Source organism: Bactrocera neohumeralis, chromosome 3 (assembly GCF_024586455.1).
Source record: "Bactrocera neohumeralis isolate Rockhampton chromosome 3, APGP_CSIRO_Bneo_wtdbg2-racon-allhic-juicebox.fasta_v2, whole genome shotgun sequence".
NCBI lineage: Eukaryota > Metazoa > Arthropoda > Insecta > Diptera > Tephritidae > Bactrocera > Bactrocera neohumeralis.
In genome coordinates, this window is record NC_065920.1 from 62602476 (window position 1) to 62616629 (window position 14154).

The 14154-nt window shown below is 37.0% G+C and overlaps 2 protein-coding genes across 4 annotated transcripts in view; both read left to right on the forward strand.

Annotated features, from left to right (window-relative positions):
- LOC126753356 (zinc finger protein Xfin) overlaps window positions 1–7312 on the forward strand; it is a 97312-nt gene extending 90000 nt beyond the window's left edge. Inside the window, exons 6-7 of the mRNA XM_050464737.1 lie at window positions 4520–4912; window positions 7260–7312. Of these exons, the coding sequence (XP_050320694.1) occupies window positions 4520–4847 (328 nt within the window). The 3' untranslated portion in view covers window positions 4848–4912; window positions 7260–7312. The remainder of the gene's footprint in view (window positions 1–4519; window positions 4913–7259) is intronic.
- The window catches only part of LOC126753358 (cytohesin-1), an 88454-nt gene continuing 80108 nt past the window's right edge, over window positions 5809–14154 (forward strand). The window contains exons 1-2 of one of the 3 annotated variants that reach the window (XM_050464742.1): window positions 5809–6054; window positions 7260–7333. In XM_050464742.1, the coding sequence (XP_050320699.1) occupies window positions 5973–6054; window positions 7260–7333 (156 nt within the window). In that variant the 5' untranslated portion in view covers window positions 5809–5972. Of the gene's footprint in view, window positions 6055–7259; window positions 7334–8916; window positions 9264–14154 lie in introns of those variants that run through there. The other 2 variants (XM_050464741.1, XM_050464743.1) reach the window with 2 other exon arrangements.

Here is a 14154-nt window from a genome sequence, read left to right on the forward strand (position 1 = left end):
ATTAATTCCACCATAGCAGTCCGAAAACTGATAAATGCTGTGAATGTGCGCGCTGCGCTTGGCCGGTGAATCGATGAATTGATGGCGGGTCGCGCGGCGCTTACATACATACTATGTATGAGGACGGTCCGATAATGACTTAGCTTTACGAACCGATAGCTTTAATATTGGAAAATAAATTTTCTGTCGTGTACGATTTCTTAAGTGACCGCTGTCAAAATATAGGGAAAAAGTCGAGGACATGTGGAACAAGTCAAGAACGTGTGAAATAAGTCGAGAACGTGTGGAACAAGTCGAGTTCGCAGCTTAAAAAACCCGTAGAAGAGCTAGTTCAGTCGGTTATTCGCTTCTGGTTTTTGAAAAAGAAATCGTGTGGTGAAATCAAAGATTACTTGGATGCTCTACCCAGTGATTCTTCTCCCACAATATCGACTTTAAAATTGGTTTAATAAGTTTCAAGTTGGTCGCACGTCGGTTCTTGGTCAATCATACTTTAACTGTAATGTTTAAGTGCAGTCCGAAGTAGTTTTGGCCTTACTTCACGACCGTCGATAAGATATGGATCCACTAGTACCTACCAGAAACTAAGGAACAGTCCAAACAGTGGACTTCATCGGCGAACTTGCTCCGAAGGAGGCAGACGACTGTCATAACGATCATAGGGCTCGTCTATGTAGAATTATTGATGACTTCGTGGCCGTCGATAAGACATGTATCCACTAGGACTCACCAGAAACCAAAGGACAGTCCAAACAGATGACTTCATCGAGGAAATTGCTCCGAACGAGGCACAAGACTGTCATAATGTAGAATTATTGGTGAATTCGTGACCGTCGGTAAAATATGAATCCACTAGTACTTACCAGAAACCAAGGAACAGTCCAAACAGGGGACTTCATCAGTGAACTTGCGCCGAAGGAGGTAGAAGACTGTCATAACGATCATAAGGCTCGTCTATGTGGAATTATTGACGACTTCGTGACCGTCGATAAAACATGGATCTACTAGCACTCACCAGAAACCAAGGAATAGTCCAAACAGTGGACTTCATCAGCGAACTTGGTCCGAAGATGGCAAAAGACTGTCATAATGTAGAATTATTGATGACTTCGTGACCGTCGATAAAACATGTATTCCCTCGGACTCACCAGAAACCAAAGAACAGTCCAAACAGTGGAGTTCAACTTCCTAGGGGTTTTATATGCAGAATTATTGCTCGGATTCGGGCTCAATTTGGCGAAGACTTCCACCATGACAAGACACCGGCTTACAACTCTGCTGTCACTATGTCCAAATTGGTCGAACCAGACTATAAACTGCTCTTCTTCCTCAGTATTCTCAAGGTTTGGCTCGGTACGAACTCTTTTTTTTCGGTGCTGAATAACGAAAAACAGCCCGATTTTGCTAAAACTAAAGTGTTCTTCTACCAAAACAAGACACCGTTTAGAAGTCCGCTTTCACCTTGAACAAATTGGTCGGACCTATCTGATCTGAATTATCCTCAAGGTTTGACTCTTTATATTTCCTTTGTCACAATAAAACCACTCGTCGGGGTGGAAATTTAATCGAATGTGAAGACATTTTCTCCGACGGAATGATGAATTTGTAGAATATTCTTCTTCTTTATTGACGTAGACACGCGGTTTTAGCCGAATTTACAACAGCAAGGCTGTTTTCTTCTTTTCATTGGAAGTAATTTTACGTGGCGGGTCCCAAACCCAGCATCTTCTCACTTTAGCTCGCCTTCAAACGAATGTTTTTTGGCTACCCTATACTGGGTCTAAGACCGGAAGTCGTGAGCTGCTTGAACCATATAAAAATGAATCGTTTCTGGCCACTCCCAAGTGAATGTCGCTCAGAAAACCTTCCCCACTTGCGTGAACTTCTACACATGGCTCCATCCTTCGAGAATGATCTCAAAAATCGCCAGCTAAACTTATACTATTCCGAGAAATAAAATTCCATGCTTCCAAAATTTCCGTCATCCTTTGTTAAGCAAACTAATTATCGAACCAACCTCGTATGTGTGTGTTGTTATATGTTATGTTGCAGCACCAGGCACCAGTCGTCGTCGTCGTCGGCGCGTTAGAGTCGTGTTTTGGTGATTTTAACTCACATTTCATTTCATTCGATTTGGACATTTTCATCTGATTTCAGTTCACTACAGCCGAATGGCGAATTAGTTTCGTTTGTACAACTCTTGTTGTTGTCGTTGTTATTCCCTGTAGCTACTCGTACAGGACGAGGCAGAAATTCCTCAGCGGCTCATTGTGGTCGCATATGGCCATTGATTAGCTGTTGCTGCTGGTTTATATGTCCAGTCGCTTTGGGTCGCTATTCGGCACCGTTTGGGGCATGGTGCAGCATGTACTCGCTGGTTGTTGTTGTATTTCGTGCGTATTTCTCATTATTTATTTCCTTATTTCCTTGTTGGAGTTGAGTTGGGTCATTTTGCGCGCGCGGCAATGATGTGTCGTCCATCGATAGATCGATCTGTGGCGGTGTGCAAGACTCTTAAATTAACAATTAACTGAGGTTTTGTGCAAACTTTCGTTGCCGATTGCCAGTTTTACGCTTTGTTTACTACCTACTTGTTTGAATTACAAGTATTTATGCGATTTAAACCGCGAAAAAATACTCTAGAAAAAAGAAACCGTGAACGCTTGGTGGCTGCCTCACACTTTATCCCTTGCCAAAACCACATTGATCCTTTCTTAAGATAAGCAGTGAGTAGCTTTGAGCTCCAGTGGTCAGATTTGTAATTACGCTTGGTAGCTTTCTCTCTGAAAGCAGCTTGATCTCTGAGTTTTGTCAAAATATATTATACAACACTTTGAAGCTTAAATACCGTTGAGTTTTCTCAAGTGGTGATTCAGATTCCCTGCTCTGATTTGCTATAGATTTGCCAACTGAAGCGTGAAATGCTAGAAAACGATCGATCGATTTATACTAATTACCATCCACCGAGCTCGCAGATACTATAAGAACTCCAAATCTACATAGGTACAAGCGCTGAAAAGAACTTCCTTTCTTGAACTTTACGCTTTAATATTGGCTTAAGCTCCATGCTTTTCGAAACATCTTTATGTTCTTGTCCAAGTACTCTACTGGAAAATACTAGTCAACGATGCGCGTCTTACGTTCATTCCTTTGTAGCCATTGAGAATACTTCTATATCGCAATGAAGGTCTTTTGAAGCTTCGGTCCTTTGAATTTTCGACGTAAAGGAGAAAGGATGGCATAAATGTTGCATAAAGTTCCATAATCAACTTCCGTGGAATCACTCAGATAGAATTTTTGGCTTTATACCCATTACTTCGTTAAGGAAGAAGTGTTCTATTCTTTATTCTAATTCCCTCGTAGCTTCTTTCGTGGTCAGTGAAAATATTTCAGTACGCCTTTTTGGAAAATGGAAGGTAAGAGCATCTCTGCGAAGCGTTACTTCGTGGACTGTGGCAATTTACCCGTCTCACTTTTTGGAACATTGAAAGTTAGATAGTGTATTCCATATTTTTTGCTCGGAGTTCCGGAAGTTAGAGTTTTTTTATCTCAGAATCTTACATGGGTTCTAAGCAGGGAGCAGTGCTTAACCAATGAAATAAAGATGGTGAAAATAATGGTCTGAAGCATTTTGGGATAGTTTTCTGTTTATTTTATCTGGATTAGTGTTGTTGTTGCACCTAAGTCCTCTTGGCGGAAAGCGCATTGAATTCACTTAACGGTAGGTCCAGGAAAGGGGCTGTTTCTGCAGGTCGAGTGATAGAAAAGAGGTGTGAGCAAACCGTTCCCACGACAGTCGGGTTCATGTAACCGGAACGGAGCCGGATTTTTATCCAGCCAAGGATTGTCAACTCGGCAGATTTCTGCCGCTACAACAACACACAGAAAAGAGGGAGTTGTTTTGGCGAGGCATGCAAAGAAGTGATAGTAGTGTAATGCGACTCTTTCCTTGCAGGACATACATACTTATATGTTTAGTATATCAAGGTCTAATCTGATCTATCTGCGATAGGTGTTGTTTCGACTCCAAAGACATCTTTCAATGAAGGAGTCAATGAAAGTATTAAAATTTCCACTGTGAATGGCATAGGTACTCGTCAAATTAATTCCCACCACAAACGGTTAGATGTTACTCATATATTATGCGGGCAAGAACTGTTATTGCAATGATCTCGGGTCAATTCGGGCAACGTAGAAAGATCTCGACAAGTTTCTTCATAAACGAGAGGAGCTGTCAAACTTTTATAGTACGTGCAAACACAGCTTTCCCCTACTTTTATTTATGAGGTCCCGGACTAATATATTTTTCTGTCAAACGCTCTCTATGTCACTCTTGAGAAGAAGTTCCGTTCGGCCTGCCAAAACGTAGGTGCCATATTTTAAGAGAATTTTATGATTAATCCACGGAAGGTCTACTGCACTTTTTGGCTTCCTGAGCTTTACTTTCCGTTATCTGTACTGTTAAAAGAACTTGAAATAATTTATAAAAACCCTCTAACTTCTCTTTTCCCGATTGCAGGCACTCACGCACCCACCTAGCGCCATCTAAGTGGTTTACGTGCGACAAGTGTGAATTCAAGGCGCGCATCAAGGGCCACCTCAAACGTCACATGCGCACACACACAGGTGAAAAACCCTTCCAATGTCGCTACTGTCTCTTCCGCTGCAGTACTTTCGACAATTTGCGTAAGCATGTGCTCAAAACTGGCAAACATCCGGGCAAATTCATCTACGAGTGTGAACATTGTAACAACGTCGGGCAAAAGAAGTCCTACAAAACCAATTCATATCACGAGTTTCAGGCGCACAATGCAGAAATGCATGGCACGAGAGTGCAGGCTACATAAGTAGCGCGGAGGTAGTAGGAAGGAACGTGTTCTAGTCAATTAACGCCAGCAATTAATAACATAAGGTAAGTCCCTGCGAGCCAGCTATCGGTTAAGTCACCGGTTAATTACGAAACGGTGCTACCGGAGATTTCTGATAACGTTTCTTTGACTTTTTAAGTCCGAATTCAAGGCACTGCAGTTTTGATAGGCGGGTGAGTGCGGCAAGAAAATCTACTTTTTGTGCTTTGTAGAAGTCGCTGCTAATACAGGTTCGAAACTTAGCTAAATTTGGTTTACAGCACCATCTAGTAGTGAGTTTGACATTTGGTTCATCATCTATCTTTATCTACACTTTATCTCACTTTTCGAAACGTCAAACTACTTAGCACGCCACCTCTAGATGTAGCGACACCTATTTACCTGAGCACGGTTTGTGACCGTACTAACTCTACTCCCTTTATTTCGAGTTGAAATCTTGAAATAAGGTGTGTCTGTCATTTCGCAAATTTTCTATAACCTTACAAAATTTCATTAGAAATTTCTGAACTGTAGTATGAAAAAGATTGAAAAATAATATTTTTTTCCATAAAATAATAATTTTTAACCTTTAAATCATTTTGAACCTTAAATTATATTTTATTTTACAGTATAAAATTGGCAAAAAATACAAATATTCATACAATTTATGCACCCTGTTTGGCACAAATAATGGGAAGTAACAAGTAACCAAAAATATTAAAGTTGCCATTTTCCATTATGACTTTACTTAATCTTTTTGTTACTATTTTCCGCAGTTTAGTTCAAACAAAACAACAAAATTATTGTTAAACCTCTACAAACAATTATTTTATAGTATAAACTTTACTTTTACACCTAAATTTCTTTAAAAAAAAGTCGCATAACATTCTTTATTTAACAACTGAATGTCAAAAACTATATGGCATCACTGTCACAATTTGACTTTTCTCTATGTGAAGAAACGAGAAGAAATAAACGCGTCGAAACTTGCAACGAAAAAACTCCGATTTGTGTTCAATTCTTCTATTTGTGTATTGTGTGTGTGAAAATTGTGAATATTCATAATGAAAATAATTAATTAAATCTATAAATTAGTGCGGTAAATAAAGCTGTGCGTTAGCTAAAATGATTAGTGCGATGGATAATCGGTCGTACGGTGCGATTTCGAAGGCGTCCACCGCTGGACGTAGCGACTTTACAGCGCCAGGTAAATTGAGAAGGAAAAAAACGAAAAAGCAGCAAAGCAAAGCATAGAAAAATGAAAATACTGTTGGAATGAAGTACTTGCTACAATATAAATAATTAACCAATTGTGTAAATTCCAACATAATGAAGTATGTGCCTCATTACAAAACAATTGTATGCTATATGATAAATAAACATGAGCTTATATATGCAAATAACAACATATGTATGTATATAAGTACATAGATGTATGTGCAACAAATTTGATGCTAAGCATTTTGTTGACGTTCATGTTTTTATTGGCAGCCAGGTGAAAGTCCAGGAGCATAAAATATGCCCAGTTTTTTGAATGGATTGAAACTTGTGTAAATACATGTGAAATAAACGGCGTTTATTTAACTAAAATGTTACAAAAACACAAATATTTATAGAATGTGTGTTCCTTCATTAATTACAATATATTAATCATGCAGTTCATTCCCTGTTGAGCAATGTCTTTTGAATTTAATAAGCGCTCATTGAATTTACAGCGGGACACTCCTTGGCTGCCAACGTTCATTGACGTCCGTCCATATTTATTGAACACAGCAAATTAATTCTAGGCTGTTTTGGTACGTAAAGCCATTTAGCAATTGGCTTAATTGGCGAATTGGGGAGGTGGCTTACCTAATTTGTGTGCGACAACAAAGGTATTAGGAAAGTAATTGACACACAAGAACTAGACGCACATAAGAGCTGCTTGTGTCAACACTTTTGGGAAGTGTACAAAATACGAATATTGTGGAAGTTAAGAAATTTTAGTGTCATTCTAAATTTATGACTGGCGATTTATTACGGCGAAAATGGGTGAATAAATATTTGCTGAAAAGTGTTGTTTGCTTTTAGTTTTATTGCAATTGAATTGTGCCACAAAAATATAAACAAGAAGAACTGACACAACAAGAGTTTGTGTTGCCTTTCTTTTGTCATAAAAATAATATTTATATATAATTAAACTCATTGCCGCTAAATATTTGTGCCAAATATAATATATAAATGGCTTTCATAAAAAATAAAATACTGCCAAACAGCGTACCGCGCTTAACACTGTCTATTGCCATTCTCTGTGGCATACTTTGCGCATTTCACCTGCCACATTTTTACTATGCTTGCTTACGGTTGTGCTATTTTTTTAATTTTGTCTGTCTTAATTGCCATAATTTCTTATTTTATTCTAATTTCTTGCAGAATTAACTCCTGAACAGCAGAAGCTGTTAATTGAGCTACGTCGAAAAAAGCAGGAACTTTTGCTGGAAATTCAGGTAAGTGCCTTTGCTAATATTAGCATAAAACTTGAAATTTTTCGTTGTTCTTACATACTCTTCCATAGTTCATTAACTCCAATTGGCTCATACAAAAAGCGTGTCTTATCTTCCTGCAATTAATTCGTCATTTACTTCTGCTGCTCTCAAATCCACTTTTTTAGTGTCAAAATGAGTCATATGTGTAGTGTTCAATGCGAAAAGATTTGTTTTGTAGCTCAATTCAAGCCGTGTGCAGATTAGCTGCTCAACCGCGCCTTGTAAAGTCAGACTTTGCTTCTTTGGCTTTGATCAGGCTGCAGTGCAATGTCGCTGTCGCTTTGTTTGGTTTTGTTTCTAATGTCAAACGTTGTTTTTATTGTAAAAAAGACACTGTGTTTTTTAATTTGTTTCGGAAATAATGTTTCCATAAAGCAAGTAACGCTGCCCCAGCACTTTTTATTGGTTCGTCTTAATTTGTAAATACATCATGTTTTTTTTTCTTATTGTAATTTTGGCATTACCCCGCTTTTCTTTGTTTATTTGGTTTGCTTGTTTACTAATTGAGTGGCCAATTCGCTGAAATGTTGAATTTTTTCAGCTTATTTGCATACATGCTTTATTGTATGTTTCCAATTACTCATTGACACATTTCCCATTTCTCCGACAGTTTGGCTTCTCTTTTACAGTGTCATGTGGGCAGAGTTATAAAAATTCATTACATCCTATACAAAGTTTATTAAGTTTGCCATGGAGGTTGTAACATCTTGAAGGAAGCATCGGAGGTCCTATGAAATATTATATGTAAATGTATAAATGATCAGCTTGACGAGATGAGTTAAGTTGATTTAGCCTTGTCCGCCAGTCTGTATAAAGTCGAACTTTCCTCAGTTTTTGAGGTATTGCTCTAAAATTTTGGGCACGTCCGTTTTTCTCCAAAAAGCTGTTTATCTGTCAGAACTGCATACATAAGTATGTAGTTGCCATATCAACTGTACGATAAAAATAAAGTTCTGGTATGGAAAAAAAATTTATTTGATGATATATTTTCACGATAATTGTGCAATAATGTCCAAAGATATTATTAAGATCGGAACACTATAGCATATAGCTGTAAATTAAAACTGATCTATACTCTTGTATGTTGTAAGAAATCAGCTGTAAAACGTATTACTATTGCTTTAAAACAGCCGCAGTTAACGTTTTTCTTGTTTTCATTAAATTTTTTTTCAACTATATATCTTATCACACCAACAAAATACATGCTAAAAACCGCATCACGTCGTTTACTCACGCGACTTTGTTTTTTTTTTTTCAAATATGTACATACATTTATTACAGTGGGCGTGAGAATTACGTATTTGTCGGCGAGACTTACCGGCGTTTTAAATTAGAAATAATAAATTTTTAAAATAAACACAAGCTGTTTGGGCGGTCAGCGCGTGCCTAACTAGTTATGCAAATTTGTAACAACGTGCACCATAAAAAGTGACCGATTGCAACCAGTTTTTGTTTAATATTAGTGATATAGTTGCACGTGCTGACGTCCGAAAGCAAGTAGTAAACAATTTTGTTGTTTTTTTTTGCTTGCATTTTTTCACTATTCCCTTTAAAATTGTTTTTCGAGTTGCGTTTTAACTTTTTTTACATTTGCTGAGTCGACTTTTTCGGCTAGCACATGGATTTTTTTTTTGCCGGAAAGTCAACTTGGCAGTTGTAAGCGCACTCTGACAATCCAATTGTCCGAACGGTAGTTCCCGCCTGATTTTAGTGCTAATAGTTAGTTGTTCGTTGCAAAATTAGTTAATTGTTCGTTGCCAAATTAGTTAATTGTTCGTATGGTCTTCCGCGTAAATTTCCAAATGCAAGTGCTCTAATGTTTTAAATTGTAAAAATTATGAAAGTAATGCAAAAATTAGTCTTTCGCAGAAAAGTGAAATACACCATACAGGTTAGTAAATTTTGTTTTAATTACAATAATAAATGGTTTGTAAATATATTTCTATAATCGCATTGTTTTCGTTGTGTTAACTATAAAGAAAACCACCAAAATAGCTGGTGTTATCAGCGCATTAAGTATGTCAATGTCGTAAGAAAATTAATTGTATTTTTATTTTCTTAAAAAAATGTTATGAACTGCTAGTGCAAAGATAAGCTTAGCGCACTTGCAGACATATTTACATATGTACATACTTATGTATGTATTTACATTAACATACATACATATGTACGGGTAGATATGAACAAAGAAAATTCAGTATCACCCGCATATTTAAAAGTGAATTAAAAAAATTGTTTTTACATTCTTTAATCAAAATATGTATGTAAGTCTTATTATTTTGGACTTCAGTGTTATTGTTTTAGTGCTAGACTAGAGTCGATAATATTTGGAAACAAAACCAAGAAAAAACGTAATCTGCGGCGGCACCGCGTTATCTTTATCTTGAACTAGTCAGTTATATGCTACTATAGGCCGATTTAAATACTTTCTTCGGATATTATACCAATTGGGAAAGGACCTATGCAAAATTTTAGATCGATATCTCAAAAACTGAAATACTTATTCGCGTATATACAGGCAGATGAACAAACGGCTATAACTAAATGCCGTTCTCACGACAATTGGATACACGTATCCGGAACGGAGCAGGATTTTTATCCAACCAAGGTCTGTCAAACCGGCAGCATTTCTTCAAATTACTTCAGGAATGTTTTCTGCCGCAACAACAACAACACCAAAGACTCAGCTTATCATGTTGATCATTTAGAAGGTAGAAGATAGAAAATAATTGAGGCTTTGCACTGCGACATATAGTCTATTATGCGCTTTCCTATATCATATATGGGCAAAGATGTCCAGCACTCTGAACAATTCCAGGAGCTTGCTAGGCGCCACTGAGATGATGTGATCCACGTAGATGGAATCTAGGGCCTTGAGCCTGCTTCTACAAATTGTTGGGCAATCTAGAATCAGGTGTTCTGGAGTTTCCTGTTCCATGTCGCTAAACCGGTAGTTTGAGAAAGAATATTCCCATGCTGGGAAGTGCATCCTGAGCCTGCAGTGCCCTGCATAGAGTGCGACAAGGAGGCGGAATTTGTTTCGGGAGAAGTTGTTCATATCTTTAAACTTTCAAGGTTGTACCCTCCAATACTTAAATCCGATCTAAACGGGGTTAGATCACCGAAATAATAGCCTTTGGCCGGATAAAATCCGGGTCAATTCCGGTGCGTAGAACCGGCTGTTGTGGGAATTGATAGCGACTCCGATGTTCCCATGAGGCTGTTAAAAACTTCGTGCCAAACTTAATATATCGATTTCAGGGCACACAAATCGTAGTAGAATGAAACCCATTGGAAAATGAAGATAAACTAAATAATATTCCGGCGGATTTGAGTCGATCAGAGGAAGAGGGATGGTAACATTTTCAAGGGTATAAACAGTTTAACTAGATTTCCGGAAAATAACTATGGAACAACATGGAAAAAATTTACATGGCAAAGTTGTAGGTAATAAAATATCTACAATTTTCTTACTAACAACTTAAAATTTATGTGAAAATATCCAAGTTTTCAGATTTTGTTTTTATATATGTGACCTGGTCTACGAAAAGGGGGCTAACGTGCGAAAACTAGGGAAAAGCTATTAAAAATAATCGTCAGTTTCTCGTTATCTCATTAATTGTTCTCCTTTTTTTTGACACCTAAGCCCCCTTTTCGTAGACCAGGTCACATATGTATAAAAAAAAAAACAAATATTTAACTAATTTTGGCGATCAGAGTTCTGGAGACCTGACTATCAATGGTTTATCTCATTTACCGGCGAAACTACGAGTCCTATAGAAAAAACTGTATGGCAAAGTTGCAGATAATAAAAAGATCTGTTCCAAGACAGTCAGCTCTAGGTAACCGGAAAGGACCCGGATTTTTTACCCGGCCAAGGACAGTCAACTCGCCAGAGTTCTGCCACTACAGCAACAACACAATGAAAATAAATATACATTTTGTATACATACTTTTTTCTCTTAACCTCAAAATTTATGTGAAAAATTCACATAACCCAAAAACCGTAATTTTCAATAAAAAAAAAAAATTCTGAAGTCTAAATATCTATGTTTTTTAAGAAGTCAGTAGATTTTTTGTTCGTGGAAGTCCATACTTTCAGATGGTAAGCCTTCTCTAAAATGCAAACAATTTTGTTTGAATTGAAATATTTATTTTTTCACCTAAAACTATTTTAGAGAAAATTCTCACATCAAAATATCAGTTTTTTTTTTTTAATTTGATAGGCTTTATTTTCGGTAATATCTCTGTATGTACATACATACATATGTGTAGGTCTAACATCACAGTTTTTAAAAAGTTTTTATTCAAACAATTTCTATATCAAATTAAATCAAAGAATTCATCTGCTTTCAAGCAACTTTTCATGCGCCCAAAAGTATGCAACAACATTTGCCTATGTTCGTAATGCTAACGCAATTGTATGTGTTCACATTCAACAAAGAGAATTTTATTATTAAAACTTTTAAAGAGAAAGTCTATAATCTTATTGTTTATGGCTAGAATTCGCACAATTCATTTTCAAAAATTTTCGTTAGCGCTGATAACAAGTGAGTAATTTGTTCATTTGTAGTAAAAATTGTTTACTGAGAAGCTTGCAATGATGAATTAATTAGTATCCATGCGGATTGATGCTTCATATGCGCTGCGCGTATGTCGCTGAATGAGTCATATTTATTCCGTTAATGAAACTCAATAGCGCTTAGTAATTGTAGGTACTTAAGGTTTGGGCAGATCTTTATTTAATATATGTATCTTTATGATTTTAATATCGCATTTCCGTTAAATTTTGAGGTTTTTCGTTGAAGATGCAGAATGGGAAATTCTGTGAAATTTTTGTATTTCTGTTTTTAAGTGCTGAGAATTAGTTAAAAAAGCTTTGTAATGTATGTATGTATGTACATATGTATATCTGTATGATATTGCACACCTCTCTGCATATTCCCTCGAGTCCATTCAACTAACACACCTTTCCATATATGTACATACATACATATGTATATCACCTTCACCAAACTCTCTTTTAAAAGAGCAACCTTTATACGATGTTGATGATGACATTCAAACTTACGCCTAACCACATGCGAAATAACTGTTAAATTACAACAACTGCCACTTGTGTACCCTGAACAGTATTTTAAGTTTGTAACACCTAGAAGGAGACGTCGGAGACCCTATAAATTCTATATTATAAATTACATACATACATATATACTCCAACTAGTCTCTCAGTTCTTGAGATATCGCACTGAAATTATGTGCACGTCCTTTTCTCCTCAGTTAGCTCCACATCTGTCAGAATAGTCGATTTCGGACTACTATAGCATATGGCTGCCATACAAACTGAACGAGAAAATCGAGTTCTTTTAAAAAAAAACTTTTTGTTTGACGAGATATATTCTTGAAATTTGGCACCGATTATTGTCCAAGCCAATGCCATAATATCCGAAGAAATCGTTCAGATCGGACCACTATAGCGTATAGCTGCCATACAAACTGATCTATCAAGATAAAGGCAGTGTATGTAAAACTTTTTTATTTAACAAGATATTTTCTCGAAATTCGGGATGTCCAAGGCTATGCCATAATGTCCGAATATATTCTTCAGATTAGACCACTATAGCGTATATGTATGTAGCTGCCATACAAACTGATCGACTAATATAAATACCGGGTATGGAAAACTTTTGACACGGTATCTTCTCGAAATTTGGATCAGATAATTGTCCAAAACAAAGCCATCATATCCGAAGATATTCTTCAGATCAGACCATTATCGTGTATAGCTGCCATACAAAGTGACCGATCCAAATCAAGCAAAAATACTCTTTAACCCTTTTATGCTTAAAGAAATGCACCTGTGAAGGGAATTATAGCTACTTTGTAACCGAAGTTAACATTTTTCGTGTTTTACTAAAGTTATTCCACCTCTAAATATACATATTTATTTTCATACTAGTTAATTTTTATTTAAATTTAACCTTTTTTTTTTGTAATTTTCCTTGTACCAATAACCTCTAAGAGCCAAACTTATCCACTTGTTTGTCTTCTAATCAGAAGATCTTGCCACCCGTCTACACTCTTCTAGTTTACTCTATTATCATTTTACGCTCTTTTGTAATTTTCTCTCACTCCCTGCCTATTCAGCGTTTCACTCTCTCGTAAAAATAATGCAAAATTTCATCAAAATAAACCCTGTAGTTTGACGCGTCCATATAAATATGCCAAATATTTGCGTATCTTACAAATTTATACCCGCACTTTCGCTGTACCAACTAAGCGCCGTTGATTTTGAGAGCATTTGACATGTATGCATAACTTTTGACAACCACAATGCGCGATAATTTTCCATTGATAAGATAAATAAAGTGCTAAATACTAAAAGCAAACAAATGAGCGCGTGTATCTTCGCCAAGCATACAAAAAAGTTACTGATCCATCTCAGCGTAGCGGCAATAGCAACAGTTGCCAAGAGTAGTTGGTGGCGCTCCACCAAAGAAAAACAAAACCCCAAACGCAAGTCAAGTCAACAACAAGCGCATACAAAATAAACATTGTCGTGCAGCGGCGAGAAGTCAGCTATTCAGCCGTTACTTAAAACAAACTTCCGGCAGCCAACGAGAGCGTATGAGCGTATCAAAACAAAGGCAGCAATCGATAGAGACGTCTCTGTAGTTTTGGTCATTTGCTGACTGCGAGAGCGCGCTCACCAATTGAGGGCTGCCTGGCAGATTGGCTGGTTGCTCGGGTTGTCCGTTTGCTTGTTTGTTTGACTGTAGTTG